The sequence below is a fragment of the Hemiscyllium ocellatum genome, chromosome 21, assembly GCF_020745735.1.
Source record: "Hemiscyllium ocellatum isolate sHemOce1 chromosome 21, sHemOce1.pat.X.cur, whole genome shotgun sequence".
Lineage (NCBI taxonomy): Eukaryota > Metazoa > Chordata > Chondrichthyes > Orectolobiformes > Hemiscylliidae > Hemiscyllium > Hemiscyllium ocellatum.
In genome coordinates, this window is record NC_083421.1 from 44,837,492 (window position 1) to 44,855,624 (window position 18,133).

Genomic DNA, 18,133 nt, shown 5'->3' on the forward strand with positions numbered 1-18,133 from the left:
TCCACAACTCTACCGACTTTAGTGTCATGAGCAAATTTACTAACCCATCCTTCCATGCCCTGAGGGTAAGTCCATTGATGTGATGGAAATGCATTTTAGCAAGGCATTTGACAAGGTTCCCCTCAGTAGGTATTGCACAAAATATGGAGGCATGGGATTGAGGGAGATTTAGTGATTTGGATCAAAAGTTGGCTAGCTGAAAGAAGTCAGAGATTGGTGGTTGATGGGAAATATTCATCCTGGAGTTCAGTTACTAGTGGTATACCGCAATGATGTGTTTTGGAACCATTATTGTATTTCATTTTTATAAATGACCTGAATAAGGGCACGGAAGGATGGGTTACTAAATTTGTGGATGATGCTTAGGTCAGTATATAGGGTCCAATTCAATACGTTTATTGACTGAGTTCCGGTTGGAACACACTAAATACCAGACATCAAGGGCATATCAGAAATGACTACCTGACCACTCTGACCCCTAAGAATCAGAGTGGCCCACAAACCAGTAAACACCTTTTACCAGCTCCTCACAAAAGTTAAAAATCCAACACCCACATCCAAGAGGATGAACGTAATCTACAAGATACCTTGCAAGGACAGTGAAAAATATTACAAAGGACAAACAGGAAGAAAACTGATTATATGAATGCACGAACATCAGTACAGACAACACCAGTACTCTCTCATTTCCACCCACACAGACAATGAAGGACACAAATTCAACTGGGACAATGTAACCATCTCAGCACAGGCAAAACAGTGACATGCGAGAGAATTCCTGAATCCTGGCACTCCAACCAAAACTAAATCAATAAACATATTGAACTGGACCCCATATACAAACCACTCAGATACAGAACTAAAAGTATCAGAAAACAGACATAAATACCAGGCGGTACATATCACCAGAGGTGCACTGACGATGTCACCTATGAGGTGACAAAACATTTGCCGAAAAACATCAGTTTGGCAAACAAATCTACAACCTCATCCAAGCTACAAATCTTTTCAAAAAACCCAAATTAAAACATATTTGTTACTTCAAAATTGATTACTGTTAATTTACATTATATTCAGAAAATAGTTTATAGAAACACATTTTGTTCAATTAACAATAGAATACTTAAAACTATACTATTACCATATAGGAGCTTAAAATTTCCATGATTGACAAAATACATACCTGAACAGGACCAATACTTTTATTTCTACCTCCTGGCATTCCATCCTCCCTGATTGCTGAAAAACAAAGTATATCATCTTAGCAATGCATTTGTAAGACTGGTTTTAATTTTCATTTGAGTGTGCATTTTATGCATAGCATTCCCTTTACCCACTCTCGTCACACACAAATTGGACAGGAGACAAATAAAACAGCCCAACTTCTGTCAATGCTTCTCTGAGCTAACCATTAACAGGAATGTAATAATTACTTAGAGAAAGCTACTCTGCTAAATTCCTTTTGACACATGCAGGAGAGCAGCAAACATCTACTTGCCCCACAGGACAGTGATGAAACTATCAAGTTTTCTTGCATCATCCCTCACAATGTGCCTTAAAATCTCAACTTTTAACAAAAGAAAATTATGAAGTTTTTAAAAATATTGATATTTCAACCACTTAACCATTTGCAAACCAAATATTCTGGAAAAATGACAAGCAGCATTTTTCAGGAATATAATTTACATAATAAATATGAGAAGTCACAAAAGTTTGTCTTTCTGCAAGTGTGAACATGTGCATGTGACACAAAAAACAATTATTCAACACCTAAAGATGAAGGATTTCCTTTCTGATCAAACAGTTCAAATATTTAAAAAAACAGATTTGGAATTTAATATGCCCTGAAAATCAGAATCGCATTAAAATAGAAATGTTGCATTCTATGTCACTAATCTTTTCAATCCTGGCAAGACTTCTCAATTTATTCTAATCAAAATCTTGATCCAATAGCAAATACATTTGTAAATGACCCTATGTTTGTGTGGTCAGTGGGTTCCAAAACTGAAATGGCCCAGTAAGCAAGAGATACAAGAATGAGAACCCATTTCCCAAATAACCAATTGAGATTAAACTTAATTATTTTAAAAGTTAGCTGTATTTAAGTATTTAAAAATGAAATGGATATTAGAACAAACTTTTCAATATTTCAACTAACATTTGTAAAAACTAAATATTTGTAAAATTTAAATTATTTTTAAAAAAAGCATTTGTGAGAAATTAAGTATGGGAGACACAGATTTTCCTTTACCACAATTTTAGATGGTACCACTTCTCTGTATGACTGGGCACAAAGGCTTGTTCAGCAACGTATTCCATGTGATAATGCAACCCAAAAGTGTATATAGCATTAAAAGTTATGGTTCTTATTTGTGTGTTAAACTTATTAAAATGTTTAAACAATAGCTACTGACTTCATAATGCATAATATGATTAAGATGCCTTACAAAAAATGATCATACCCTCTTTCTGTACACAAAACAAGCAATAAAAATCTTTAATTTCATGACACTATACTGTTTTGACCAGAGTTCCTTAAAAGGTGCCCAAGTACATAGTTTGAAACTTTCAGATGCAAATGAGGGGCCCAATGACAATTTCACCATCTAGCACCATAATTTGGCAGTCATTCCAGATTCTTCTGGAGTTTGAAGTGGTTGCTAGAGGCCAACAGAATTTTTTTTTCTCTTTTTGTGCTTCATTTGGAGGAAGGAAGAATAGGGATTTTCCTTCTGGCTCCACAACAACACTGGGGATTACTGCCACCTGAGGCTCCCTATTTCAACTCAGGATGTGGAGGAGCTGGTGTTCGACTGGGATAGACAAAGTTAAAACTCTCAACACCAGGGAATTATAGTCCAACAGGTTTATTTGGAATCTGCCAAATAAACCTGATGGACTATAACCTGGTGCTGTGTGATTTTTAAACTTATTTCAATTCATCACTCCCTCTTTGATGATTTCCCTATCTTTTGGGGGAGAAAAGAGAGGAATTGAAGAATGCACGATGGATACATTTGCTTTTCAGGTGTTTAAACAGATAATAATCCTAACACTAAATTATACAATGCCAAGGTCATCATACATGCCGATGACATACACATGGAAACCTGAATGAGAAAACTACATTTTGACAAGGAGAATATGACTGACTTTTTTTAAAAACTCCAAAGCCAAGCCAGTAAACCACTTTAACAATGAAGGGGTTGTTAATGTCCATTATGATGGTTGCAATCTTAGAATTTATACTTATCAATCGTCCAAGCAACAATGACAGATTTATGTCAAACATTTATCAACTTGCTGAGTGCTCCTGCATAACACTGATCACTGACACCTTTTTGTTCAACCCACATGATTCATCAAAGCCCCCTGGAAAACAGCAAGCAAGCAAAGAACCACACACTTTTACAATCTAAGGGATGTGTGAATTCACTGGATGGCTGTCAATGTCCATGTTATACTTAGATATTTGCTGGAAACTTAGGAATATGACACTCAATGTCAAAGCCCACATGACTTGCAGCAGATGGTGGGCGGCACGGTGGCACAGTGGTTAGCACTGCTGCCTCACAGCGCCTGTAGACCTGGGTTCAATTCCCGACTCAGGCGATTGACTGTGTGGAGTTTGCACATTCTCCCCGTGTCTGCGTGGGTTTCCTCCGGGTGCTCCGGTTTCCTCCCACAGTCCGAAGATGTGCGGGTCAGGTGAATTGGCCAAGCTAAATTGCCCATAGTGTTGGGTAAGGGGTAAATGTAGGGGTATGGGTGGGTTGCGCTTCGGCGGGTCGGTGTGGACTTGTTGGGCCGAAGGGCCTGTTTCCACACTAAGTCTAATCTAATCTAACAGATATTTTAGTCTGCTTGTAAAAATTAAAAGAAATGGCTGAAAATTCCTAACATACTGGAACATGATACACTGATGAAGAATGTCTCATTTCCCTTCCATCCCTTCCTCAACAACCAAGTCAGTCAAAAGAACAGTTAGGGAACATAGTTCTGCAGTTGGTAATCAGGTGGACCTCAAAATGTCAAAACATGGTCACCGCGAGTGGTAGGTTGGAGACCATCCTGTGACTGCATGTTAATATGACGCAGCATGAACTATTCCTCCATCATTTTCTTCAGTGTTTTACTACCTATTTTGAGTTCTGCCATTGCCCACAGCAACATTTGGCCAAGGTCATTTATTAACCAACATTACACACTCCCAGATACCAAATTTCAGTAGGCATCTTAATTCTACAATGCTGTGGCAAATCCTCCCACATATAGCATCTGTATGATGCAGGTCTGGCTTCTAACACTTCTTACAATTGTTGTTATTAATAACAACTTTTATTAATGCAACAGCCTCAACAGAATTCTTAAAATTTCTTAATATTGTTTGGTAGACTGATTAAAGAAACATCACATGGGATTCAGGACAAGCTCGTCAATTGTATACAAAATTGGTTTGACGGTAGAAGACACAGAGGGTGGTGGTTGAAGATTTTGGACTGGAAGCCTGTGATCAATGGCATTACCTACAGAGATAGGTACTGGGTCCACTTTTATTTATTACTTACATGAACGATTTGGCTGAGAATTTAGGAGATGTGGTTATTAAGTTTGAGGATGCTACCAGAATTGGTGGTATAGAGGACAGTGAAGGAGGTTCTTTAGTGAAGAGATCTTGATCATTTGGGTCAATGGTCAGAAAAGTGGCAGATGGAGTTTATTTTGGAAAACGCAAGGTGTTGCATTCTGATCAAACAAACTGATGTGGCTGTGGCATTAAGAGGTTATTTTATCCTTTTTTTTAAGAAAGCATTTGAAAATGTATTTGGAAAGGCAAGGACAGATTAGGGATAGTCAACATGGTTTTGTGCATGGGAAATCATGTCTCACAAACTTGACTGAGTTTTTGAGGAAGTAACAAAGAGGAGTGATGAGGGCAGAGCAGTAGATGTGATCTATATGGACTTCAGTAAGGCATTCGACAAGGTTCCCCACAGGAGACTGATTAGCAAGGTTAGATCTCACAGAATGCAGGGAGAACTAGCCATTTGGATACAGAACTAGCTCAAAAAGGTAGAAGACAGAGGGTGGTGGTGGAGTGAGTGCAGGGGAGCGAGAGCACGCAAGGACTCTTAGCAGAAGCAGTTATGCAGAGGTCAGAATGAACACCCCTTCCCAGGATCCAGCCCAAGTTTTGGGTTTGCTATGTGGATGACACCTTTGACATCATGAAATGCAACCATTAGAAGGAACCCATGAAGACAAACAGCATCCTAACTGGTAGAAAGTTCACCAAAGAGGAAGAGAATAATAGCCTCCCCTTACTAGACATCACAGTAGAACGAAAGGTCAGTGGAGAGCTGCAGACCAGCGTTTACTGGAAAGCCACACACACTGACCGGATACTCAACTACAGGAGCAATCATCCCAACACCCACAAATGCAGCTGCAACAGGACATTATTTAAATGAGCCACAATATACTGCAGCACCCAGGAACCAGGAGAAGCTGAGAAAAAACACTTGTACAACGTATTAAGGAATAATGGGAACCCAATAAGCGCAGTCCGTCGATTCCTATTACAACTTATCTAAACAAGATGACAACACATACAGAGACTCTAGCCATCCTGCCATACAAAGGCATCTCAGAGATGATAACCAGACTATTCTGACCATGGGCATCATGGTAGTCCACAAACCTAACACCACACTGAAACAGTTCTTGATGAATTTAAAAGGACACTGAACCAACAACCAGCAGAAAGAACGTCATGAACAAAATACCCTGCAAGGACTGCAACAAACATTACATTGGACAGAAGGGCAGGAAAGTAGCCACCAAAATACATGACCAATTATCACCAGTATCCATACACACAGCTGAAGAGGAACACCAGTTTGACTAGGAGAATACACCCATCCTGGGATGGGCTAAACAAAGACAGGCACAGGAATTCCTAGAAGCCTGGCATTCAAACCAGAACCTCATTAACAAACACATCGATTTGGACCCCATTTAACAATCTCTCAGAAAAAGAACCAGAAGACATATCACCCATAACAGACCAAATCAGATAAATCAACCAGGAGAAAGTGAGGACCGCAGATGCTTGAGTATCAGTCGAGTGTATGGTGCTAGAAAAAAAAACAGGATGTCAGGCAGCATCCAAGGAGCAGGAAAATCGACTGTTGAATTCCCAAAGGGCCTATTCACAAAACGCTGATTCTCCAGCTCCTCAGGTGCTATCTGACCTCCTGTGTTTTTCTAGCACCATACTCTCTAACCCAAGACAAATAAATAGAAGGTGGGACAGAACACCAGCGCTTCACCCAAGGCTCATCTAATGATGTTACCTAGAAATGTCGGAGAACAAATCTACCAACTCAGCAAGCAAACTTACAATCCAAAAAAACTGAATGCTGAGCCAAAGGAAGAAAGATTCGAAGGTTGGCTAAAAGCTGATCAGAGATGGATTTTAAGGTCTACATGGAGGTGAAAAGGGAAGGGAATTTAGGGACGTAAAGAATACCACTATAATACTCAAGTATCAGTGTTTATCATATCCCATCAACTGCTCAATGCACACAGCTAATTTTTTTTTTTAGAAGGAACATAAACCAGTGAGGAAGCGAGGGACTTGCATGCAGCTCTATTTGGGGATTAACAGCAGTTAACCTTTTAGTCTCTATCCTGCCAAGTCATGCATTGACAGCAAAATATTTAGTGAACAGCATAGCCATATCAGCATAGTAGGCTAATACCAGGTGGCATCAAGTCTTAATGATTAGATGTGTGTAGCAGTTTTATTCTTTCACAAGGTATAGGAGAGGAAACAGAAAGAGAAGCAAGTGATCAGGTCTGCCTTGCAGCAAATATGCCACACAATCTCATGCTGAAAAATAATATCAGTAAATCCATTGCCAAAAGTTTAGACTTTGGTTGGAGCAGACTGTCATAAGTAAAATGCAGCCCAAAAACACAGGGTCTGATGGAAGTGACAAAAGCAAAAGAAAAGCAGCTGGCAATTTTGGCCGATCATAGTTGTTTACAAGATTAAAAAAGTAGGTTTTCAGATCTCTGGTCTAGCTTTTAAACAATCAACAGAAGAACAAAATTCAAGATGATCAGGGCCGATTAGATCTTGCCTCAATTCTGCTTTTCTGTTTGCACCATCACACCAAAAGCAAATAACCTGAGTCTGCATATAGTTAAAAAACATCTGCCAATCACAGCCTTGAATATCATCAATGATCCTGTTTTCACTGATCTCTGATATAACAAATCACAATTCCCGACTCAGGCGACTGACTGTGTGAAGTTTGCACGTTCTCCCCGTGTCTGTGTGGGTTTCCTCCGGGTGCTCCGGTTTCCTCCCACAGTCCAAAGATGTGCGGGTCAGGTGAATTGGCTATGCTAAATTGCCCGTAGTGTTAGGTAAGGGGTAAATGTAGGGGTATGGGTGGGTTGCGCTTCGGCGGGTCAGTGTGGACTTGTTGGGCCGAAGGGCCTGTTTCCACACTAAGTCTGATCTAATCTAATCTAAAAAAATTTCAAAGACTAACCGATTCAGAGAAATTCCATTAATTACCTTCAAGAATAGAAGATCCCTTATTCCAGAATGGCCTCTCAAGTTCCACCCCAGCATCTTAAGTGTTTCAATAAGATCTCTTCTCATTCTTATTGAGAAGGTGAGTGGCACAAAACTAATATTTCCTCATAAGATGCACCCTCACCCCAGAGTTGAACAGAGTGATTTTTTTTTCTGAACATCTTTCAATACAAGTTATTATAGTGGACTCTATTTTTCATGAATCCTTAAAACTTTTACCATAAGGGCCTTGGGGTGCACCATCCATGAATTAAAAGATAAAGATAACCAAAATGGTTTAAATAATGCCATCCTTATTGATTGCTTTGATCGCTGCAAGTCAATGGGCAAAATAACCGGGTCCAGGATTAGGGACATTCATTAAATAACAATAAATCATGTTGGTTTTTACCCTAATGACATCAAATCCACAAACCTGGACTGCACCCTCTCAAATGTCACACATGCTAGAAAGCAGCAAAGGCCTGCAGAAAAAGATGCAGATGGCATAATGTTGTCACATTTATGTCTTTCTAATATTACGGAGCTTTCATCTACTTCAAGCAATGACTTCTGTGCAGACTAGTAAATGTGATGTACAAAAATGGGCTGAAACTCAATATTGCAGATATTTACTCTCTTTTCCAGTCTTTTGAACAACATGAACTCAAGCACAGATCATAACCAACCCAAAAATTTGGGACATTTCTTCTTAGCAAGAGTGGTAGACAAAGGAAACACAACCCTGCCCACAAAGACACCTTTCACATACATACTTCAAACAATTAGAAGAGGTCATATCCTAAATTGAGAAATGTGTCATCAACTTACTGGGTCAGACAACCATGTCATATTTCTTAACTAGAGGAAGGTTTAGTGTAACTCATGAATCGTTTTTAAGAAACTGGATTCTTTTGATATACGTTAAAAGCCTAGACTTGGGTATACAAAGTTAAAAAATCACAACACCAGTGTTATAATCAAACAGGTTTAATTGGAAGCACTAGCTTTTGGAGCACCGCTCCTTCATCTGATGAAGGAATTTCCACCTGATGAAGGAGCGTCACTCCGAAAGCAAGTGCTTCCAATTAAACCTGTTGGACTATAACCTGGATGTTGTGTGATTTTTAACGCTGTACACCCCAGTCCAACACAGGCATCTCCAAATCATGACCACTATAGACTTGGGTATACAGGCTAAAGTTTCAAAATTGTGGATGACAGGAAATTTGCAACCGTTGTGAACAGTGAGGGAGACCATATTAAACTTCAAAAGACGACAGGCAGGCTGAAGGAATTGGCGACCAGGTGGCAGATGAAAATTAATGCAGAGAACACAAATTTATTTTGGCAGGATAAACAAGAAAATGAGATACAAAAAGAGCACAATTTGCATAGGGCTATGGGAGCAGAATGACATTAAGATGGGATGGGGGATTTGTGTGTACAAACCACTGGAAGTTTTGGAGAAGGCCGAAACAAAGAACAAGCAAGGAGATTATGATAAACTGTATAAACTATATTCAGCTTCAGCGTGCTGCGCCCAGTTCTGGTACTATATCTAGTATCCTATATTTTAGGAATAATGTGAAGGTATTGGAAAAAAAAAGAGTACATGAGATTGGTTCCAGGAATGAGGAACTTTTGTTACATGACGTAATAGAACTAGAACTGTGATCATTGAAGTAGAAGGTTGCAAGCAAATTTGGTAGAGGTACTCAAAACCTTCAGAGCATATAGAGAGAGAAACCTCTCTCATTCATGGAAAGATTCAGACCAGGAGACATTGATTTAAGTTGACTGGCAAAAGGAAAAACAATTATATAAGCAAAAGATTTTAACGCATTGTCTTTATGAGCTGGAATGGATTGTCTGGAAGTCTGGTGAACGCAGATTCAATTGTGACTTCAAAAGAGAACAGGATAATTATTTGGAGAAACAAATGTTGGAGCTACAGGGAAGTAAAACTCGGTGAACTGGTCTAATAGAACGCTGACATAGATATAACAGATCTAGTGACCGCTTTCTGTGCTAAAACCATTCTGTGATCTTATGTGCAATAAGCAGATAGTTTGTGTTCTTAAAGTGGATTTGGCGTTGTAGCTTGCTATACTAATGAGTCAATGCCAACTAGGTGATGATAGCAGTAAGCCATGGTAAAATATGGGTACATATCAAGTGTAGATTATACATTAAGATGCTGTGCATCCCTTCTTATGGAACACAGCAAATTGCTGTGTTCCATAAGAAGCAGGGAGGTGCTGCTTATAGATTGTACAGAAAAAGTATGAAGCGATGAAATATGGAGAGCGCAGATCTTCGGTACCTTCAGAGGTTAGCAAATGTTTTCTCAGCTCCTTCAGGTTTAGTATTTGTGTGCTATAGCTATGTTTTAATTTCTAATATATTTCACCATCAGAGTCAGTGGCTATACAATGTTTTGAATTTATAATGTTCTGAGACCACACAAGTATTGTAAAACATCTGATCAGAGTTGGATGAGACTACAACATATTCCTAAGCATCAGCACAATTCTGGAGCAATAAAATATCAACAACTTCACAAGAACTGCTGCTAAGATTTCTTTTAATAGTATAAGCATCTGAAAACTCAACACTTTCTCCTTACTAATGGGAAATGCCTCTCTTCTATAAACAAGGAGTTTATACTTCAGTCTTGGTTGAAGTACACTAGTTCCCAGTCTTTCAATATGTCCAATTTAAAGTTCTCATCCATTTGTCAATATTTCCTTTTGAATTTGCCCCCTCCTAGCTCCGATTTCCTCCAGTTCTACAAGATAGACCTCACCAGAACATTCCAAAGAAAAGTCATGTCGGACTTGTAACATTAACGATTTCTCTTCACCTAGATGCTGGACAGACTGCTGAGTCTTCCCAGCATTTTTTTGGTTTCATTTTTATTTCTTTGACTTTGTTCTTGTGTGCATAAGTCCAATATGACTGAGATACAATGAGCAGCTTTAATGTTGTGACATCAGAGTATGCAAAACATCTTGTAGAGTAGATGGCCTTGACATTGTGAAAGAACTCTGGACAGATTTTAAGATCATTCATCTGGTGGAAAGGCATGATAATAACATGAAAATGGTGGGGAATGATACATTTCTGTGGTCTCATCACACCTGCAATGTTCCTTTGGATCTGCAGCTGGGAAATCAGAGGTCCCACCTCAGTTGTGCTATAGGTCCATTTAAAATGTAAATCAGATCCCTATGACACAGTCTGTTGTTTACCAAACTTGGGTCAGAATGATGCAAAAAGCTTTTCCTAGTCTTATATTGGTTATTGCCCTGCCAAAGTGGTGCTAACATAAGTTTGTGTAGGTTTTTGTGAGGCCACAAAATACTGCGGTCATGTCTAAATAAAAATATCGCCCTTGTTACTCCAGCTCTGAAGATCAGTTTATCCTATACAAACCTACCTTTATTCAGAAAACTGGCTAGCTTCAAAGGCTATTATTGTCCTACAACCAACAAAGAATTAAAATTAATTCTGGCTCTTAAAATGAACAAGTGCTATTGGGTGAAAATCTATCCGTACTCAAATGATCATTACATCAACTCTCCTCCAAATACATAACTCAGCATGAGTATATAACTTCAGCTGACATTTCAGCGTAGAACAGCAGGGGGTGCTGACTGTGGATTAGATGTTGAACCCTCAGGAGTAACTAAAGTATTCAATGGTACTATTCAAGGCAAACATTGGAATTCATCCTGTGCCCTAGCCAATATTTATTTTTCAATTAATAATATAAAAGTAGTATTTCATTTATCTCATTGATGTGAACACTGTACAGCTCTGGGTGCCACATTACAGGAAGGATGCGCATTCATTGGAAACAGTGCAGAAGCAGTTTAAGAATGATTCCTGGGATGAGAAAGTGCAGTTATGAGGATAGATTGAAGAAGCTGGGACTGTTCTCCTTGGATAGAAGGTGGCTATGGGGAGATCTGATAGAAGTTTTCAAAATCCTGAGCAGTCTAGCTAGAGTAGATGGGGAGAAACTGATCCCACTTGTAAAAGAACTAGAGCAAAAGGTAGATGTAAAATGATTGACAAAAGAAACAAGAGTGAAGCAAAAAAAAGTTTTCACTCAGTAGTTAGGGTATGGAATGCATTGCCTGTACACAGTATCAACTAAGGCATTTAAGAATGTTCTGAATGAGTATTTGGATAATGTGCAAGGGTAAAAGCAGGAAATTAGCACAAAGTAATGAAGCTCATTTAACAAGCCAGCACAGGCATGAGGGGCCAGATGACCTCCTTCTGGGGCATTATGCTTCTGTGATTACCATTGGCAGGACCTGTGTGCATATCAGCTACTGCCTTCTCTAACACAGTTTAAGAGTAATTCATTGATAGTGAAACAACTTGGAACATCTGGAGCTGCCATAAAATCCTTGAAACCATTTGTCCAGATTTTGCATTACAAGTCATTTTGTGATTAGGTTATGCAAGATATTCCTGGTCAGGAATAAAAAATACCACACATTATAATCTGCAAGATTAAATATTTTATGCTGAAAAATTAATAGTTTCAGAACTGAATAAGCTTTCAATAAAATATATTAAGACAAAAGGTTCATGTACAGTCCTGTGACATCGGCTGTTGAACCAAGACCCTCCTCCCCTTCTGTCCCTCCAACTTGCAGTCTCTGACTGATCCAGGCCATCTGATAGCCTCTGGAAAGCTGGTTTGCTGCCCACTACTGTCCCCAATTTTCCAATTTGCTGCCTCTACCAGTCCCCTCTGATGTATTTTCTGTCTGCCCCTCTGACTTATGGTGGCCCCAACCAAAACTAACTTGCAGCCTTTCCTCATCCTAGACTCTCCCATCTGCTGATCCTCTGCCTGGTGGACCCCCACTTTTTTTAATGCTCTGACTCACAGCCTCTCCTCAGCCTTCCAGTCGCCTCATCCTTCCAAGTTCAGTTTCTGTCATTCCTGACTTTGACTTGCAGCTTCTCTCCATCCCAGTTTTTCTGACTTCTGGTCTCTTCCTGTCCCCACCACTTCCTGTATCCCTGCCCTAAACCTGCATTCCAAATCAAGACCCAGACCTGAACCAAAGTTTTGTAACCAAAGGTGCTGGTGGCACAAGGTACATAACTGAAGCTTCTAAAATCTTGGACTTTTTAAAATGCCTGACTAACTGGTCCTCCTACCCTTCATCACTTGTCTCCAGAATACTTACTCACAAGAAGGGTTCCAGGGATAAAAATGGCTGTAGTATATTGGACTAAGTTCCAGAAAGAGTTGTAATGCTACAGAAGGAGGTCGCCACACAAGTGTGCAGTCTAAGATGAAGTGTGAGAGCGCATTGGCATAACTAATTTTAATTATAACAATTGTAAAATATTTCAGAAAGAGCAGTCTTCAAAAGTTATTGAAACTACTCTAACACAATAACAGAGGGAACATTTTAAAGAAGCATGGATTATTACTGGCCCAGCACAGTACATCACTGGGACCAGCACTTTCACAACCCTGGATGTCCAACTTTCAATCAGATCCAGATCTTCAATAGAAATGCAGGTTCAGGAGAGAGAAGCAGTGAGTGGGAAAGTAGAAATGGTGAAGGCCATATATTGGAAGGTCAGAGGAAAGCAGAAGCTGCAAATCAGAAGGCAAAGTTGGGGAGAGGGGGGGGCGGTGTTTGCATGTTGGAGGGTAAGGGACAAGCAGAGGTGGCATTTCAAAGGGTTGGGAATAGGAAGAGGCTGGAAGTCTGAGGTTAAAAGATGGGAAAGAGGGTGGGGGGGTAGAGGAGGCTGCTCCAAAATGCTGCCAATTGGTGTCTCAATTTAATTAGGCTAGTGGGTAATAGTGGTAAAATAAATTCTAAACATTAAATGAGATTACAAGCCCCGTTAACATTACAACACAAAACATTAAAATAGGATAACATTAAACTGACATATTGTAAAATTCTAAAGGTTGCAAATTCCACTGCAAAGTGCAAGAGGTAGTCTGTAGGCAAATGTAAGTGTAATGAATGGTTAGCACCATTCATTCAATGCTGACCATAAAATCTAGGCAATTTTTCTTATCCTTCCTGTTCTTAGCTCCATTCTACTCTCTACACTATACTTTAAGTCATAGTACTCCTCTGTTCCATCCAAACTTGCTGCATTAGTTTTCATGACCATAGTTTTCAAAGCCATAATTGGCTCACTTAAATTTTTTCCATAATTACTCATGTTTATATCCCTTCACTACCTCATGTCTCCTTCCTCTGTCATCTTTCCAACATTATCACCTTTTAGCCTTTTATGCATCCTCATCTGACTATTGTAGGAAGCCAAGTCTTCTGCCATTTCAGGCAAACAGCTCTGGACACCCCTTCCTAAACCTGTCTCAAGTCTCCACTTCGTTTTTCTCAAGACCTTCTTAAAACCAAGCTTTAATCAGCCCTTTTAGCTATTGATCTATACAGGGTTTCCTTAATTCAGAAAGTTGCCTTCTTTAATCACTCAGGTAGTTCAGAAAAAAAAAACTCATCTAAAAAGTGGGAACACAGAACGGAGTCATGTACAAATATACAACAGTTTAGTAAACATCAAAACTTTCGGCTTTTCCACATCATCCTAAATTAGAAATTACTATTCAGGAAAAGCAACACAAAGCACCATTACTATCTACATTCATGATGCTGACAATAGAAAAGTTTTGTCAGTCTGATGGTAGCCACCCTCCTTTAATGCTCTTGTCGTCAGCACTTCTCTCGTTTATACTGCTGACAGAATAAGCAATTCTGCAAACTTCCTGCTCAGGAACTGCTCACTACTTTAGACTTTCACAGTATCGACACTGAATTATAAATATTGCTACTAACTTGAACAATGTCATTAAAATTAAATTCATAACGTGTTAGGACACTAACGGTAGGCAGAGAATGCTATGTTTAGTTTAAATTCACAGCTCGTCAGTCATACTGAAACACAACAAACCAAAGCGTGTGCCGTGAAGTAAAGGAACTTATACATTTCTCTGGTTCTTGTTTTCATACATGCTTAGTGACAATCATATTATAGCGGCATCAAATCACATGAAATTGGAGCCTGCGTCTGTAGTACTTGGACACATTTGCTAAATGGGAAGTCCAACTCAGAAGCTAAAGACGGTGTGAAAGACTGCCCATGCTAGAGTCAGAAGTTAGCAACAGGAAGGAATAAATTAACCACAGTAAATATCACAGAAATGAAAGTACTTATGGAAATGAAGAAACAAGCATGCATGAAAGAACAAGTAGTTTGGCGCACCGACCTTTATACCGCTGAGGCCAAACGCCAGCTCGCGGACGCCTCCTCCTATTGCCCCCTTGACCATGACCCCACCTCCCACCACCAAACCATCATCTCCCAGAACATCCATAACCTCATCACCTCAGAGGATCTCCCATCCACCGCCTCCAACCTCATAGTCCCACAACCCCGCACCGCCCGTTTCTACCTCCTGCCCAAAATCCACAAACCTGACTGCCCCGGCCGACCCATTGTCTCAGCCTGCTCCTGCCCCACCAAACTCATCTCCGCGTACCTCGACATGGTTCTGTCCCCTTTAGTCTAAGAACTCCCCACCTACGTTCGGGACACCACCCACGCCCTCCATCTCCTCCATGATTTTCGCTTCCCCGGTCCCCAACGCCTTATCTTCACGATGGACATCCAGTCCCTGTACACCTCCATCCCCCATCACGAAGGACTCAAAGCCCTCCGCTTCTTCCTTTCCCGCCGCACCAACCAGTACCCTTCCACTGACACCCTCCTTTGACTGACTGAACTGGTCCTCACCCTGAATAACTTCTCTTTCCAATCCTCCCACTTCCTCCAAACTAAAGGAGTTGCCATGGGCACCCGCATGGGCCCCAGCTATGCCTGTCTCTTTGTAGGATATGTGGAACAGTCCATCTTCCGCAACTACACTGGCACCACCCCCCACCTTTTCCTCCGCTACATCGATGACTGTATCGGCGCTGCCTCGTGCTCCCATGAGGAGGTTGAACAGTTCATCAACTTTACCAACACCTTCCATCCCGACCTGAAATTCACCTGGACTGTCTCAGACTCCTCCCTCCCCTTCCTAGACCTTTCCATTTCTATCTTGGGCGACCGACTCAACACAGACATCTATTATAAACCGACTGACTCCCACAGCTACCTGGACTACACCTCCTCCCACCCTGCCCCCTGTAAAAACTCCATCCCATATTCCCAATTCCTTCGTATCCGCCACATCTGCTCCCAGGAGGACCAGTTCCAATACCGTACAGCCCAGATGGCCTCCTTCTTCAAGGACCGCAGATTCCCCTCAGATGTGATCGACGATGCCCTCCACCGCATCTCCTCCACTTCCCGCTCCTCCGCCCTTGAGCCCGCCCCTCCAACCGCCACCAAGACAGAACCCCACTGGTTCTCACCTACCACCCCACCAACCTCCGTATACAGCGTATCATCCGTCGTCATTTCCGCCAATTCCAAACGGACCCCACCACCAGGGATATATTTCCCTCCCCTATCAGCGTTCTGCAAAGACCACTCCCTTCGTGACTCCCTCGTCAGGTCCACACCCCCCACCAACCCAACCTCCACTCCCGGCACCTTCCCCTGCAACCGTAGGAAATGCAAAACTTGCGCCCACACCTCCTCCCTTGCTTCTCTCCAAGGCCCCAAGGGATCCTTCCATATCCGCCACAAATTCACCTGCACCTCCACTCACATCATCTATTGCATCCGCTGCACCCGATGTGGCCTCCTCTATATTGGGGAGACAGGCCGCCTACTTGCAGAACGCTTCAGGGAACACCTCTGGGACGCCTGAACCAACCAACCCAACCACCCCGTGGCTCAACACTTTAACTCTCCCTCCCACTCCACCGAAGACATGCAGGTCCTTGGACTCCTCCATCGCCAGAACATAACAACACGACGGTTGGAGGAAGAGCGCCTCATCTTCCGCCTGGGAACCCTCCAGCCACAAGGGATGAACTCTGATTTCTCCAGTTTCCTCATTTCCCCTCCCCCCACCTTGTCTCAGTCGATTCCCTCAACTCAGCACCGCCCTCCTAATCTGCAATCTTCTTCCTGACCTCTCCGCCCCCACCCCACTCCGGCCTATCACCCTCACCTTGACCTCCTTCCACCTATCACATCTCCATCGCCCCTCCCCCAAGTCCCTCCTCCCTACCTTTTATCTTAGCCTGTCTGGCACCCTCTCCTCATTCTTGATGAAGGGCTTTGGCCCGAAACATCGAATTTCCTGTTCCTTGGATGCTGGCCTAACTTGCTGTGCTTTAACCAGCAACACATTTTCAGCTCTGAAAGAACAAGGTGCAGCCAAACCACAAAAGTTAACTTCACTGGTGACAACCCTACCTGCCAATTTTATAGCTGCAAGTGTGAAGAGAGAGACTGGGATAAAAGCACAGAAAATTAAAAAGACCACAGCTGTCTGCAGGAATCTCAGCAGTAAAGGGGAATTGGGGGTGGGGAAGGATGAACTCTTCCTGGGCTATGTGACAGACTCACAGTAAGAATTCAACTTTCTCAACAGTACTAACCTGCTCTAAGAATTGTGGCATGTAGCTGTTAAAGCAGTCGACAGGGAAATTAGTTTTAAATTGGATACTGGAGCAGACATATCTATTCTCAGGACTATATACCATGGATAACGTCAGAAATTCTCAATTCTTTCCACTAATACCTCTAGTACTTGTACTTTCCAAGTCCCAGAGTAAGATGCGAAATGCATTTTGAGACATGGGAAAAGCAGACCTTGTTGTTATGCAATTCTAAGTGATAACAATTCATTAGCAGAATTGCTCGTATAGCTTTAGACCACCTTCAGTGAGCCAACACTGAACTTACTTCAGTCTTAGCAGCGCAAGAGAATGGAGAAATCCTCCACTTCTTTCAAAATACAAATTGGAAACAGCAAGCAAAAGTGGTGTCAAAAAGATGTACTGGCGAAGTGCCAAACAGCATTCCACACACCTGAAATAACAGAAGCAAACAACACACAAATCATTCACTTCCTCCAATCTTAAAATGATGGACATCCCTGTATTTTGGCATTCACTAAACGGCGTTTCTGAAAACCCATTTTTTCTTCTTTCAAGGATGATCAATCCTTTCTTGAATAAGACACAGTAATAAATAGCGTCCCCTTATTGCATAGAAGGAAAGGGGAAGCAACAGCAGAGTAACATGAAGAAGTCCCTCTCAGAGCAGATAGGCCACTGCTGGGAAGTCAAAATCTAACCTTGTGCTAGTTCAGTCAATAATGAAAGTAAAAGTGAATCTTCAAATTTCTATAAAATGACCAGAAAGCAGGAGATGAAGAATTATTGAGTTAGAAAGGTTTCTGCAGTCATGCAAGGAAGTGTCTCTGAACTTCCAAATTCATGATCGCTGGGTGAAATGTACCATACACCAACATCCATACAGGCTTCACATGCAGAGAAAAAATTTCAGTCTTTAGCAAGTCCCACTAAGAAAAAGTACAAACACTTCACATAA

General features: G+C 41.2%; 1 protein-coding gene across 1 annotated transcript in view; it reads right to left on the reverse strand.

Annotated features, from left to right (window-relative positions):
* LOC132825688 (nuclear receptor subfamily 6 group A member 1) overlaps nucleotides 1–18,133 on the reverse strand; it is a 165,117-nt gene that overhangs the window by 52,350 nt on the left and 94,634 nt on the right. The window contains exon 3 of the mRNA XM_060841075.1: nucleotides 1,184–1,239. Within this exon, the coding sequence (XP_060697058.1) occupies nucleotides 1,184–1,239 (56 nt within the window). The remainder of the gene's footprint in view (nucleotides 1–1,183; nucleotides 1,240–18,133) is intronic.